At 40.2% G+C, this 15,940-nt stretch overlaps 1 protein-coding gene across 2 annotated transcripts in view; it reads left to right on the top strand.

Moving 5' to 3' along the window:
* The window catches only part of gpc6a (glypican 6a), a 368,654-nt gene extending 352,741 nt beyond the window's left edge, over positions 1-15,913 (top strand). For both annotated transcript variants that reach the window (XM_061887707.1, XM_061887708.1), the window contains 2 exons: positions 3,642-3,817; positions 9,228-15,913. In XM_061887707.1, coding sequence (XP_061743691.1) covers positions 3,642-3,817; positions 9,228-9,445 — 394 coding nt within the window. In that variant the 3' untranslated portion in view covers positions 9,446-15,913. The remainder of the gene's footprint in view (positions 1-3,641; positions 3,818-9,227) is intronic.
* The last annotated feature ends 27 nt before the right edge of the window (positions 15,914-15,940 follow it).

The raw sequence follows: 15,940 nt of genomic DNA, 5'->3' as shown, positions 1-15,940 counted from the left end.
AGTCCTCGGGGGAGTACTTCAGAACAGCCTGTTCCTGATTGCTTGAAGGCCATTCAAGGGATTAAAATCTTAGCTTAAGATGTTGTTTTTCTTGGAGCAGTCCAAACAATGACTTGCCTGCTCTGAGTCCGTGCTGGATCCCTCAAATTCAACCTAATTATTCCTTCTCAGCAAACTTCTCCAAGATGAGATCCATTTTGCGATTCAAACCAGAAATCGCTCTACTCCTACTTGCTGGTCTCTTGTGACCAGCGAGTATGTGCTCCCATCACTCTATCACACAAAAAGAATTGTAGAAATCATTGGACACTTAAACCAGCCCTGACATGATGTTCTTCACAAGTGTGTGTGTGACCACCACTTCTACACCTTTTTTGCTCCTTTAAAGGCCAAAAAGTGCCAGATGGTGTCATAAAAGATGTTAATTGTCATGTTGGTGCCAGCAGTGTTTTTGAAGCACCGCTCTAAATCTGCAAGGTAGATCGATTGCTTAGCGACAGTAACACGCTTTAACAGGCAAGAGACGCCGTTAAATTATCCGCATCTCATTTTTTTTTGTCTACATCTCGAGCGAGGTGCACTTTGCATGTTGTGTCATGGACTACCAAACACTTTGACACAAACATGACACAACCAGGGTGGTAATTACATCTGGCCTTTGACAGGTGTTTATTTCAGCAGACTCGTTACGCCGCAAATTATTCCGTAAATTCGCCTACCCGTGATGAAAATAAAAAGAAATGTTCAATCGATTTTATTATTCATGAGGGCTCCACAGACGCAGGATTAGTGACGAGCTAGTTGTTATGCATTAGAAATATTCTCATTATAACACCATTATTTGTATACCGTAAGGTTTTATCCAAAGCGCCCTATAACCTGCCTAATGTACGGCGTAATTCTGATTGTGCTTACCGACCTCGAAGCAATTTTATTTGGTGCATGGTGTAATGATAAGTGTGACCAGTAGATGGCAGTCAAACATAAGAGATACTTGTAGACATGAATCAAATAAACAACACCAACATTTCATGTGTTCCATTGAAAATATAAAACATTACGCACGGCGCTCCAAAATCCACCAAAAAGTTTTAGTACGACTTTGGTAAGCTATGAAGCCACACCGCTTGATGGATTGTGAAGTGAATTATATTTATATAGCGCTTTTCTCGAGTGACTCAAAGCGCTTTACATAGTGAAACCCAATATCTAAGTTCCATTTAAACCAGTGTGGGTGGCACTGGGAGCAGGTGGGTAAAGTGTCTTGCTCAAGGACACAACGGCGGTGACTAGGATGGCGGAAGTTGGAATCGAACCTGCAACCCTCGAGTTGCTGGTACGGCCACTCTAGCAACTGAGCTAGGCCAACCGGATTGTACTGTGCTTCACCAGAGGAGTATTATAATGGTGTGTGTATAAGGTATGACATATTATTTTTACGCAAAAAAATATGATTCTTACCGTCTGTTACTTGCTGATCTGTATTTGGGATCTGCATAAACCCTGAAAAATTGCAAGCGTCCGCCGTTATAGTCCGTGCCGACCCTGTACTCGATATTTTCTTGTTATGGGACATTCATCCTCCGCTGCTGCTATTTCTAATATTAATTAGTGTAAAGTTCTTACCTATAATCGTCAGTAAATTTGCCATGATAGCACTAAAACATACCGGTGTAGTGAGTTGACATTATTCACTCAAGTAACTTTAGTTGTTTGAGAGTTCTGGTTACACGTTTTTTCACGGGACACATTTCCGGCGTTGTTGTTTGTTGCTGCTCCGTTATTGATTGAAGTAAAGTCCGAATGTTGTTAAAACAGTTAACTCCATCTTTTGAAACTCCTCCCACGAAAGTAAGACCGCCCACAAAACGACTGAAGCGACTGTCAGAAAGCGGCTCGAAGATAATCCGTAAAACATCATCAATGCAACATTCTGACCAAAGAACCACCATTACATGTTATGTAGACCACAAGGAAGTCTTTTATAATTACAAAACAAAATAATAATATGACTCCTTTTATGTGCCCTATGTCTTATATATGAAGAAAGATCGAAAATAGAGCATTCATCGGCAGTGCGGCTTATAATCCGGTGCGCCCTATGGTCCAGAAAATACGGTAATTACTTTGAAATAGGATATAAGTTGCTCAGAAAACCCCGATGCAAATGTTTTCACTTCATTGTGCAAAGGTGTGGAGCTAAATTAGCACAGAACTATAGGATATTATGTGCTTGCAGGTACTAAAAGTCCACAAAAATCGGGTAAAAACATGAAACAAGGGAAAAACATTAAAGAACAAGGTGTAGAAAAGCACAGAACTATACATACAGGTACAAAAGTAAAAAAAAAACTAAACAACAACGGTAAAGTAAATAATACATATCACACACAAAACAACACCATCGTCTGCCCGGGGTGCGTTCAAAGACGGCCGAATAAAGTGGGTAAAGTAAAGCATGCAACTACCGTGGGCTTCTCACTGTATATTTTATATTTACAGTAAAATAATTGTGGTCGTGGTGGGTTTGGGGACCTCAAGTGTAGTTTAAATAGTGTTGAGTTGAGTTGTTTTAGTTCCTACGTTCCCTGAATGCAACGTGGCACGGCGCAAATTATTTGCCATTTTCGACGATTCAAATTTGAACTTCTAGGAATCTCCTTAGTTTTGAGAGCGACTTACTTATTTTTAGTCTTAATTTTTTTTTTCTATTGTAATTTGAATGTTTTTAAATTAAGAATATAATTTTTCAAATAAGCTATTTAGTTTTTGTCCCAAAATAAAATCTTCTTTAAAGATTCTGGTTGATCAACTTAAAAGATTCAAGCTGAATAAGGCTTGGTTTCATAAAAAAAATACTTATTTCTAGCTAAAAAAAATTGTATTTATGATGTTCATGCAGCTAGTTAATTTTTCTACTTTTAAGAGTTTTCTTCAGAAAATATATTTTTTTAATTTTATATTTGTACCGCTATTTTTTGCAAAGTAAAATATGAGCGCTATAGTTTAGTCATGCTCGTTGGGTTTTATTTTAATAGTTGCGTTGGCTGTGACCCCAGGATGCAGGGACAGCAGGCAAAAATGTATTTAACAACAAAACAAAACTAGTGCAGCAGGGAAGTGCACAGGAAGCATGACAGGCATGGAAGTACAAAGCAAAAAGGATCCAGGCCAGTCCAGAGAACACAAGAACCCGCCTGATTTGCAGGTACAGGTGAGCATGCCAGTCCTCGGACTCAAGTGGTGGCAAATGGAGGAAAACAGGACGTGGAACAAAAATAAAAACGGTAGACAGGAAATAAACAACATACATGGAATGTTGAATTCATGAAAAAATAAATAAATAAAAGATCGGAAAGATTAAGAAATGAAACAAAACAAAAAAATATGTTTTTATGAAAAACATACAAATATAAAATTATGAGAATTGAAATGCAGATTGTATTCAAAATAAATACCAAAGTGAATCATCATTTTATTCAACCTGAAGAAAATGATGTGCACTTATTTTTATTTTGGAATGCACTGACACAATACACACCCAAACATGGTTGGTCAGTTTTTCACTCAACTTTTTTTTCCAAGTACATAAATAACTTTTGGCCATAATTGTCCTAATTAGCCCTCATTTTTGTGCCCAGGTATTTCCCAGAGGTGGTGAAGGAGGGCCTGACCAACCAGGTGAACAACCCGGAGGTGAACCTGGACATCACTCGGCCCGACACTTTGATCCGACAGCAAATCATGGCCCTGAGAGTGATGACCAACAAGCTGAGGAACGCATACAACGGAAACGATATCTACTTCCAAGACTCAAGTGAGTTGATTTATAAACATAGTCGAGATTACTGTGGTTTATCGGTTATACAGTGATCAATACCGGTCAAGAGCAGAATATACGTTAGGTCGTTACAAAAACACAGAGGCTATTTCATTTCTTCCCACCAACCTGTTTCGCATACTTCCCTGCTCTTTAGGGGTTTTTGTTTTCAGATTGTTTTTCAGGTCTTGAAAAATCCCCTGAAGAGCAGGGAGTCCTGCGAAACAGGCTTGTAGGGATGAAATAGCCTCTGTATTTTCTCTGTTTTCCTGACCTAACGTGTAGTAGATAGATATATATATATATATATATATATATATATATATATATATATATATATATATATATATATATATATATATATATATATATATATTTGGTCAGGGAAAAAACACATACGCTATGTCATCTCTGCTCTTTAGGGGATTTTTGAAGACCTGAAAAACAATTTGAATTTTTATATATATATACATATATATATATATATATATATATATATATATATATATACTGTATATAGACACACACATACATACAAATATATATATATATATATATATATATATATATATATATACTGTTTGTGTGTGTATATATATTCCATATGCCAAATCTTCAAAGAGAACGGCCTACGGATCACGATTGAAGCCAACAAGCAAACCGTCAACTTCCTCGACGTCACTTTCAACCTGAGAAATAACAGCTACCAACCATTCACCAAACCCAACACAACACTCCAATACGTGCACCATGACAGCAACCACCCACCCACCACCACCAAAAGAATACCTACCGGAATTAATAAAAGGCTATCGATGCTGCCATCTAGCAAAGCTGAATTGGACCAAGCAACCCCCCCGTACCAGAAAGCACTTGATGAAAGCAGATACAACTTCACCCTCACCTATGAACCCACGCCAGGAAACCAACCAAAAAAAGAGCAGAAATATGAAACATCATCTGGTATAACCCCCCATTCAGCAAAAACATCTCAACCAATATCGGCCACAAGTTCCTCACTCTGATCGACAAACACTTCCCCAAAGGCAACACCCTAAGAACAATATTCAACAAGAACAACATTAAATTGAGCTACAGCTGTATGAATAACATACAACAAATCATTTAAAATCACAACAAAGCAATTGCAAAAGGACGACCTGCCCCCAGACTGAATGACTCCAAAACCAATAAGGAATGTAACTGTCGCAAGAAACCTGATTGCCCTCTCAACGGGGGGTGCTTACAAACATCAGTGGTTTACCAAGCAAAGGTAACACGCAAGGACATTAACACATCCGACACGTACGTAGGATTAACCGAAGGAGAGTTTAAAGCCAGATGGAATAATCACAACGCCTCCTTTAGAAACCAGACTTTGCAGAATTCTACAGAACTCAACAAACACATTTGGAAACTCAAAGACAATAATGTTGAATATTCAATAACATGGCAAATTCTTGCATCCAGCACACCTTACAACAGTGGTAATAAAAGATGCAACCTATGCTTAAAAGAGAAACTGTTTATTATATATCACCCTGACCTGTCATCCCTCAACAAGCGCAGTGAAATTGTATCAGCATGCTGTCACAGACGGAAACACCTCCTAGGTAACACATGAGCCAATCACCACGCCCTACACCTGCCTGTACCCACCCACTCTGTGCCCTATATAAACCATTGTATGTGAATGCTTCCATTAAAATCTCCTGATGATTGAGGGAAACCCTCATGAAACACTTCTGTAGAGATGAAGTAGTCTTGTGATTTTTGTTCCCCACACATACATATATATATATGTATGTATATATGTATATATATATGTATATATATATACATATATATATATATATGTATATATATATATATATATGTATATATATATATATATGTATATATATATGTATATATATACATATATGTATATATATATATATATGTATATATATATGTATATATATACATATATATATATATATATATATATATATATGTATATATATATATATATGTATATATATATATATATATGTATATATATACTGCATTTATGTGTGTGTCTATTTATATATATATATATATATATATATATATATATATATATATATATATATATAAATGAGGAAATAGGAGGGTAATCTATCTATTCCGCCTTTTTGAGTCTCATGCTGGTTTTAAAATGATACACCGTGCACACCCGCCCAGTAGATGCAAAACGCCATCCCTGCAGAAATGTAGAAGCATCCACTCTGCAGGAAGATCTCAGCTGTCTCTCAGGTGAGATCTTCCTGCAGAGTGGAGTATGTCCTCGTGTCACGCCGGTAAGTACGCCCTCGTGTCACGCCGAAGGATTCGTCGGCTTGACAAAAGAGTCAGGCATCATTTGGTTAACAGCCAGCCGTTGCCGTGGTGGCACATTCACAGCACGTATGTTGCTGAAGGAAAATTTGGTCGGAGAAACGATATGGCTGGGTTGTCATGGTGACAGTGATGTGGCACACAGGCGCTTGTGCAACACAAACATGGGATGTGTCTTTAGTCATGACAGGAAAAACTACAGAATATTTACTCTAGTATTCAGACTTTGAATGTATTTTATACATTTTTATTTTACCTTACAAAGTACTTGGCTCTCCAAGTACTAGCATACTGAGCAACATGAAAACACAGTAGCGTAGCAGGCCTAAATATTCATTAAAAACAAGGCAGAGGTCTTAGTGAACAAGTCTAATTCTTATTTATTGGCCACTGTAACATTGCACACAGTTTGAACAGTAACACTGTGTTTGATTTTTTAATTACTTGAATCACTGTCCAGGGTGTACCCCGCCTTCCGCCCAATTGTAGATGAGATAGGCGCCAGCGCCCCCCGCGACCCCAAAAGGGAATAAGCGGTAGAAATGGATGGATGGACTGCACTTTTTTGGGATTCTGCCCATCAGAGGCAAGAACACACTCATTTCCCTTGTTTATGTGCATTCTAAATCGTCCATCCATTTATTCATCCATCTTTTTCCGCTTATTTGTGGTTGGGTCGCGGGGGCAGCAGCCTAAACAGGGAAGCCCAGACTTCCCTCTCCCCAGCCACTTCGTCCAGCTCTTCCCGGGGGATCCCAAAGCATTCCCAGGCCACCCGGTTAGAAGTGGAGAGGAAGTCGAAGAGACAGAAGTTGGCTATAAAATCCAAGGAAGAATCCACTGAAGCAGAAATTTACCAGAGAGGCTCATGCCAGAGCCATCGAAGAAAAAAGGCCAAAGTAATGTGTAAATAATGTCAATAATTAGATGAACCGTCTGTCGCTGTGAAGTGAAGACTAGTAAGGTTGTAAATACAATATAGAGTAGGCTAACCCATGTTGTTCCTGTGGATGTGAACACAAGTTGTCATTACTGTAGTGACTAAATAACTTAGTGACTGAAACAGACATTGTGATTCATTTGGATCAATGGGGTAATTTTTATTTATGTCAATAAATATGTCATTTTTTAATCCTTTAAACACTAAAACATCTTGAAATGGTGTTTTTTTTTTTTTGCTAATTGATACATATTCAATTGGGGGGGGGGGGGGGGGGGGTAATATTGTCCATTTTTTTACTAACTGAATTTGAAACTGGCTCCTAATTGTGTGAATGCTTTGGAGCATTTACACATATGGTTTTCTACACCAAAATGTATCTATTATTATTATTATTATTATTATTATTATTATTATTATTATTATTATTCTCCACATATTGGTGCGCTCTACCTTCCACATTTTTCAACCGATTCAAATCGTTCCAACTTCAAACTGTTCAGCTTATTCGGCAATCGCGGGCTTTCCCTTGACAAATTCTTAGAAAATCCCAGAATTCCCAGACTTCCAGGTTTTCCGGGACATTTTTCCGCATTCAAAATGAATCGGCCATTTTTTCAAACTTTTACCATTTCCACATTTTTCAACCTATTCAAACCATTCTACCTTCAACACATTCCACCATTCTGGAAACTCAAACTATCATTTCCCTAGTTAACATTTTTTTCCAGGATTTTACATCATTTTTTCTGGCGACTACTGCTTCCACATTTTTCAACACATTTCAACCGTCAAAACAGTCCTATTAAACAGGACAAAAAAACTAAGAAATTCCAGGAATTCCGTATTAACTCTTCTCAATTCAACATGTTACTACTTCAACATTTCTCGACTTATTTGAAAAATTCCAACACCAACCATTTTAACTCATTCGGACCATTCAAGTTTTTTACCATTTTCAAAAAACTTCCCAATTTTTCTCAAATTCCCATTGAAATCAATGGGACATTCGTTAAAGTTCCACAATTCCCACATTTTTCATCTGATTCAAACCCTTCCAACTTAAAGATATTCAGCCTGTTCATGAATTGTGTGATATATTTCAAAAATTCTAAAAAAAAAAATCCCAGATTTCCAATAATTCCTTTCTTTTTGTTTACATTTTCCTCATTCAAAATGATCTGGCCATTTTTCAAACTTCCACAATTCCCACAGTCTTCAAACCATTCCACCTTTAACACATTCAACTCATCCTGGACATTCAAACTACCATTTTTCCACATTCAATACATTTCCAAGAATTCCCGTTTTTTGGTAACCTATTTCCACCCTTCTTAAGTTCAACTACTCCTTCCACATGTTTCAATCCATTTTTACTGTTCCTCCGTCAAAACAGTCTTCATATTCAGACAAAAACCAAGTTGGTTAAGGAACTAGAAAAATTCCTGGTTTTCCTAAAAATCCAGGAAATTTTCAATTAAAAACAGTTACTAGTTGAACATTTCTTGACCAATTAAACAATTCCAACACCAACCAATTCAGCTCATTCAGGACATTCATGCGTCCAATCATTGTTTTCAAAAAATCTCGCTTTTCTCAAAATCCCTACATTTCCAGAAAGTTCCCACTGAAATGAATGGGACATTTTTCCAAGTTGCACAATTCCCACATTTTTCAACCTATTCAAACCATTCCAACATCCATCCTGGACATTCAAACTCATACTTTCCCAAGTTCCAAACCAAATTCAAACTGTTCAACATTCAAACCATTCCAACATTCAGACTATCTCAGCGTTTAAACGATTTCAACATTTAAACCATTTCTAGATTCATCCTCAGTTCCATTAGCATTTCAGTTCAACGTCAGCTTTTCAACATTGAAACCATTCATACATTCATACGACATTCTGTCAGCATTTCACTTCAACTTCAGCATTGGAGCATTCACACGCAATTCCTTCAGGAACTGCCTCTTCGAGTTATTACTTGGAAGTCACTTTTAATTTGGTTAGAAGTCTGAGAGCCTGGTCTTTTTTCTGTGTGTGTGTGTGTGTGTGTGTGTGTGTGTGTGTATGTGTGTGTGTGTGTGTGTGTGTCCACGCAGGTGACGAAGGCAGCAGTTCCGGCAGTGGCAGCGGTTGCTCCGACGGATGCACCACGGAAGCTACTATTCCGGGATCCGAAGCTCCGGTGATCGGAGCCGACAGAAGCGACGAACGCACGGCAGTGGCAGGCAAGACGTTCTCTCACAGACCGTCGTCGCTATTGATGGCGACCGCCGTGGTGGCGACACTCAGCGCCACTCAGCCCAGATGGAGATAATACACTCCGGCCGGCTGGCCACGGACTTTTCTATACCGCAGTTTGTTCTACAGCTGCTTCCTCGCCGGACCTGGAGAACCGACCTTGTTGCGAATGGCCGAACAGTGCTCGTCATCCCCCAAAGACCGGTGTCCGACAACCGGCTTTCACCCTATGGAACAAAAAAATGGCAGTTTCTTACCGTTCCGGAGTGCGTTTGTTTTCAGTGAATGCAGGTGAAAACTTACCTTTTCAAGGGTTCCACCAGTGATTTCCCAGATAACACAGAAACGTGTACCTTTTCTTGGGACGACCCCATTCAGTTTGTAATTCCAGAGAAAACAAAAGGCTTACTGTGTGCATGCAAGGAACTAAAACTCAGATATCTATCCATCTATCATTTCTTCAATGCAGTTCCGGACTCAAAGGTCGGCTTTCAGTTAGTAAACAATCTCGGGATGGTCCGGTTTATGAAAGAATCCAAACTTGTTTTTCGGATACTGTTTTTGGCGGCGGTAGTTACGGCCTACAAAAAATGGAATCAACTATGAAGCGCGGAACTTGTAACTGGAATGCTTGTCTGGGGAAGCGCGGGCATTCGGGATGGGTACAGAATCCGACAGAATCCCGGTGCTACGTTACGGTGTCTCGGTTGCCCGTGATGCCACGGTTTTCGCACTGGCCAACAAAGAAATTGACTGAAAAGAACGCTCAAACGTAAGTAAAGTAAGGCTCCACCGTTCCAAAGAAGTGCTAGCTTGATGCTAATATACATTGGCTTCACTATTGACGTGCTACCGATTTTTCCGAAGAGATGTCAACACATCCAAATTTGTTATTAGGAACTACAACTAACAAAATTACACATTATAAACTTTCACTTAGTAAACAATCTCGGGATGGTCCGGTTTATGCAAGAATCCGAACAGGTTTTTCGGATACTGTTTTAGGCAGCGGTAGTCACGGCTTATAAAAAATGGAATCTACTACGAAGCGCGGAACTTGTGACTGGAATGCTTGTCTGGGGAAGCGCGGGCATTCGGGATGGGTACAGAATCCGACAGAATCCCGGTGCTACGTTACGGTACTCCGGTTTCCCGTGATGCCACGGTCTTCGCACTGGCCAACAAGGAAATTGACTGAAAAGAACGCTCAAACGTAAGTAAAGTAAGGCTCCACCCTTCCAAAGAAGTATTAGCTTGATGCTAATATACATTGGCTTCACTATTGACGTGCTACCGATTTTTCCGAAGAGATGTCAACACATCCAAATTTGCTATTAAGAACTACAACTAACAAAATTACACATTATAAACTTTCAATTAGTAAACAATCTCGGGATGGTCCGGTTTATGAAAGAACACAAACACGTTTTTCGGATACTGTTTTTGGCAGCGGTAGTCACGGCCTACAAAAAATGGAATCAACTATGAAGCGCGGAACTTGTGACTGGAATGCTTGTCTGGGGAAGCGCGGGCATTCGGGATGGGTACAGAATCCGACCGAATCCCGGTGCTACGTTACGGTACTCCGGTTGCCCGTGATGCCTCGGTTTTCGCACTGGCCAACAAAGAAATTGACTGAAAAGAACGCTCAAACGTAAGTAAAGTAAGGCTCCGCTTTTCCAAAGAAGTCCTAGCTTGATGCTAACATACATTGGCTTCACTATTGACGTGCTACCGATTTTTCCGAAGAGATGTCAACACATCCAAATTTGCTAATAAGAACTACAACTAACAAAATTACACATCATAAACTTTCACTTAGTAAACAATCTCGGGATGGTCCGGTTTATGAAAGAATCCGAACACGTTTTTCGGATACTGTTTTTGGCAGAGGTAGTCACGGCTTATAAAAAATGGAATCTACTACGAAGCGCAGAACTTGTGACTGGAATGCTTGTCTGGGGAAGTGCGGGCATTCGGGATGGGTACGGAATCCGACCGAATCCCGGTGCTACGTTACGGTACTCCGGTTGCCACGGTCTTCGCACTGGCCAACAAAGAAATTGACTGAAAAGAACGCTCAAACGTAAGTAAAGTAAGGCTCCGCTTTTCCAAAGAAGTGCTAGCTTGATGCTAATATACATTGGCTTCACTATTGACTTGCTCCTGATTTTTCCGAAGAGATGTCAACACATCCAAATTTGCTATTAAAAACTACAACTAACAAAATTACACATCATAAACTTTCACTTAGTAAACAATCTCGGGATGGTCCGCTTTATGAAAGAATCCAAACAGGTTTTTCGGAAAATGTTTTTGGCAGAGGTAGTCATGGAGGTAGCCTACATAAAACCAAATCTACTACGAAGGGCAGAACTTGTGACTGGAATGCTTGTCTGGTGAAGCGCAGGCATTCAGGATGGGTACAGAATCCGACTGAGTCCCGGTGCTACGTTACGGTATCATCTGACGTCTTGGACTTAGTCAGGTCATTTTTAAATGTTCCGAAAAACAGATTTTTTTCCATCAAGCGATGCAATATGGCTCCGGTTAAAAGGGACCTTTGACGATTACAATCCACATGTAACGCACTTCCTTTTGGTCTTGAATAAATCCGGGTTCCCACTGGATTCAAACCCCCACATAAGTATGTTCGCCAAACTGTGAGGTCCCCCCCAAAAAATGGACCACGGTCGAATCAATCAGAGTTTATTTATCCAGCCCCTTAATCACAAGTGCCTCAGAGGGATTCACAAACCACGACCACGTCCCCTGAACTGAACCCGTTACTCGGGCAAGGAAAAACTCCAAAAGAGGTTAAAATAATTTGCACGAACCCAATGATTTGACACTTTGGCATTGTTAATAAACACAAGAATGCAACGCTGTCTAACAGGTGATGTGTTCAGGCACATATGTTACACGTGAAACTTTGGTAACACTTTAGTATGAGGAACATATTCAACATTAATTAGTTGCTTATTAGCATGCAAATTAGTAACATATTGGCTCTTAATTAGTCATTATTAAGTACTTATTAATGCCTTATTCTGCAAGGCCTTATTACACAACTTAACCCTAACCCAAATAACTCTAAATTAAGTCTTTGTTAGGAGTCTGGTTAGGTGGCTGCAGGATTAGGTCTCTGCTTTTTGCAGATGATGTGGTCCTGATGGCTTCATCTGGCCAGGATCTTCAGCTCTCACTGGATCGGTTCGCAGCCGAGTGTGAAGCGACTGGGATGAGAATCAGCACCTCCAAGTCCGAGTCCATGGTTCTCTCCCGGAAAATGGTGGAGTGCCATCTCCGGGTTGGGGAGGAGACCCTGCCCCAAGTGAATGAGTTCAAGTACCTAGGAGTCTTGTTCACGAGTGAGGGAAGACTGGACGGTGTGGCGTCTTCAGCAATGCGGACGCTGTATCGATCCGTTGTGGTGAAGAAGGAGCTGAGCCGGAAGGAAAAGCTCTCACTTTACCGGTCGATCTACGTTCCCATCCTCACCTATGGTCATGAGCTTTGGGTCATGACTGAAAGGACAAGATCAAGGGTACAAGCGGCCCAAATGAGTTTCCTCTGCCGGAGAGGAGCCAGATGAAATGGTTCAGGCAGCTGGTCAGGATGCCACCAGAACGCCTCCCTAGGGAGGTGTTTAGGGCATGTCCAACCGGTAGGAGGCCACGGGGAAGACCCAGGACACGTTGGGAAGACTATGTCTCCCGGCTGGCCTGGGAACGCCTCGGGATCCCCCGGGAAGAGCTGGACGAAGTTGCTGGGGAGAGGGAAGTCTGGGCTTCCCTGCTTAGGCTGCTGCCCCCGCGACCCAACCTCGGATAAGCGGAAGAAGATGGATGAATGAGTCTTTGTTACGTAGAATATGTTCCCCATACTAAAGTGTTACTGGAACCTTTTAGAAAATCTTCAAAGCCACCAGTACCTCCAGGAATTTGCTTGATTTTTATTTTTTTGGTGTGATTGTCGCGGCCTAATTGACATCATTTCGGGGCAGCATTTTGAGAAAGTGGCTGCAAAAGTTATTTCAATGACATTTCATCCTCCTCTTTGAATTTATGAATTTTGTAATTCATGTTTTATTGGGGATTTTTTGTTTTTTTTTAACCTTAACCCCAACCAACACAGGATTTCAACAAATCTAGCAAAATATGCTTTATTTGTGTCTTAAATTGAACATTTTTGAACACTGATAGCAATTAAGATTTTTTTTTTTAATGCCTTTTAATGTTGTTTTTTTAGGTGTTTGTTACATTATTATCTGATGTCTGCTATGACTCTTTTTTTTTTTGGAACCGACCGAATCTCGCCGAATGACGTAAAATCCAACGCTGTCACGTCACGTAGACTGCGTGTGACATTTGGGCAGTCGGCGATCACTCCAGCAGCACTGAGAGCAGACTCAGCTGAGCTAACTCTTGGCAATGTTGCAATTGTTTTGATATGTGGTGTGTTTAAGTTATTTACCCACGGAACTTCTGTTCCTGTTGGAGCTCCGGTCAGACGGGTTCTCACCAGACAATTGCTGCTCACTCTTGCTGCTTGTTGTCACTTCTTCTGCAGCCGAGTAGTCGCAAGAAGGATCACTAGCGCCCTCTACCACCAGTCATTTAATGACACATATTTGACACACGCAGCTATGGTATACTAATAAAACATAGCAGCTTACTGTTCTTTTTAGCATATTCAATAGCTTGGACCTTAAATCTTACTGAATAGCTCTTAATCTTCTTCCCTTTATGCGATTTCAAATGATTGAAGTCAGCCTCCTCCATTTCGAAAATGATGACAGGTGAAGTGTCACTCGTGACGTGACGAGTTTGACCCTGTGGAAATTCTAGACATGCGCTAATAAAAATAATATTTTGCGAAACGAGTTTGAAATGGCGTTAATCCTGAGGTAATGCTAAGCATGCGTAATTCTAAATACGTCATTCTAGTCAGGTGCATCCTATGTACCCGGCGGAAATTCAAGGAAATACGGTGTGTATACTTTTGACCCAGCAGATTTCCTCACATTTTCAGTAGAACCAAATTCATAAAAGAAGTAAAGTTCATGAATGTTTTTCTCTGACCAACAAGTTTGTGCTGCAATCACTCTATAAGAGTTCTAGAAATGATTGGAAACTCAAGACAAGCTTGACATTATGTTCTTTACAAGTTTGTAACCTTTTGACCACGACTGTAGATACCTCTAGGTTGCTGGTAAGAAAACCAAGTTAGCTTCATCTTTTGACCCCCACCCTTACACGCTACAACATTTTATTCAAAAAAGGCGGAATTTACTTATTGAATTTCTGCAGACTCTCACATGTCTGTGTAATTCACGGAGATTGATTGAAATTCCCATGAATCGACGTGATCGCCACATCCCGGAAGGACTGAACAACTGCTTCCTTTAGAAAATCCTGCCGACCGAGTACACATTGCACCCCCCGCCATCGGGTCACAGCCTCAGAACACAAGTCACGTAAGGAGTTATGGTCTCTGCAAGATGTCCACAAGGCAGGGAGGTAATTAAAGAACCGAGGTCGCTACATAGAACTCCTCGGTCTGTCTCCCACAGGTTTTGACCTCTGATGTGTTACAGAGGCTGGAGGGTCAGGGACGGATTCAAGCACCGTGTGAGGTATGGAGGGGAAGTTGTGGAAAGCCTGATTCTTGGTATGTTGGGGGGGTGTGATAGTCTCTGGGGGCCGTGCGGGTTCTCGCATTTCACTCATCAACCTTGATCACCCCCTTGGAGGTGAGGTGAGGGGAGCAGTGAGCAGCAAAGGCGGCGGCCGGTCTTATGAATTTCTTTTAAAATTTGTGTTCTGGAAAGTCTCGAAGAAATAATGATTGGTCTTTGTTAGAAATATAGCTTGGTCCAGTTTGTTATAAATTCTAACAAAGTGCAGATGGGATTTTAACCTATTTAAAACATGTCATCAAAAATATATATTTATTGTGAGAAATCATTAAGATGATCAGTGTTTCCACAAGGATAAATATCATTAATTATTAATAATAACATAGAGTTAAAGGTAAATTGAGCAAATTGGCTATTTCTGGCAATCTATTTAAGTGTGTATCAAACTGGTAGCCCTTCGCATTAATCAGTACCCAAGAAGTAGTTCTTGGTCTCAAAAAGGTTGGTGACCCTTGTTCTGGCATAATATTGTGAAAGTCCAGTCTATAGTGGATCTAACATAATAGTGAGAGTCCAGTCCATAGTGGATCTAACATAATAGTGAGAGTCCAGTCCATAGTGGATCTAACATAATAATGAGAGTCCAGTCCATAGTGAGAGTCCAGTCCATAGTGGGTCTAGCACATATTCATCTTAATTGCATTAGCAGCTATGGGTCTATTATTGTACTGTCAGTGGGTGTATAGACCTGATCTATAGGGTTGTGAGTCTTCGGACACCTAACGATTCGATCTGAATCTGATTCTTAGGGTGACGATTTGATTTAGATTCGATTCAATGCAATTCTCGATTCAAACTGATCTTCGCAACGTATTATTTGGCATAATAATTGCAATGAAACTTTTACAAAAGAGGTTAGAAAAGCTGTCC

Source organism: Nerophis ophidion, linkage group LG25, assembly GCF_033978795.1.
Source record: "Nerophis ophidion isolate RoL-2023_Sa linkage group LG25, RoL_Noph_v1.0, whole genome shotgun sequence".
NCBI lineage: Eukaryota > Metazoa > Chordata > Actinopteri > Syngnathiformes > Syngnathidae > Nerophis > Nerophis ophidion.
Note: the sequence above shows the minus strand (reverse complement) of the source record. Positions and strands in the feature narration are given on the sequence as shown.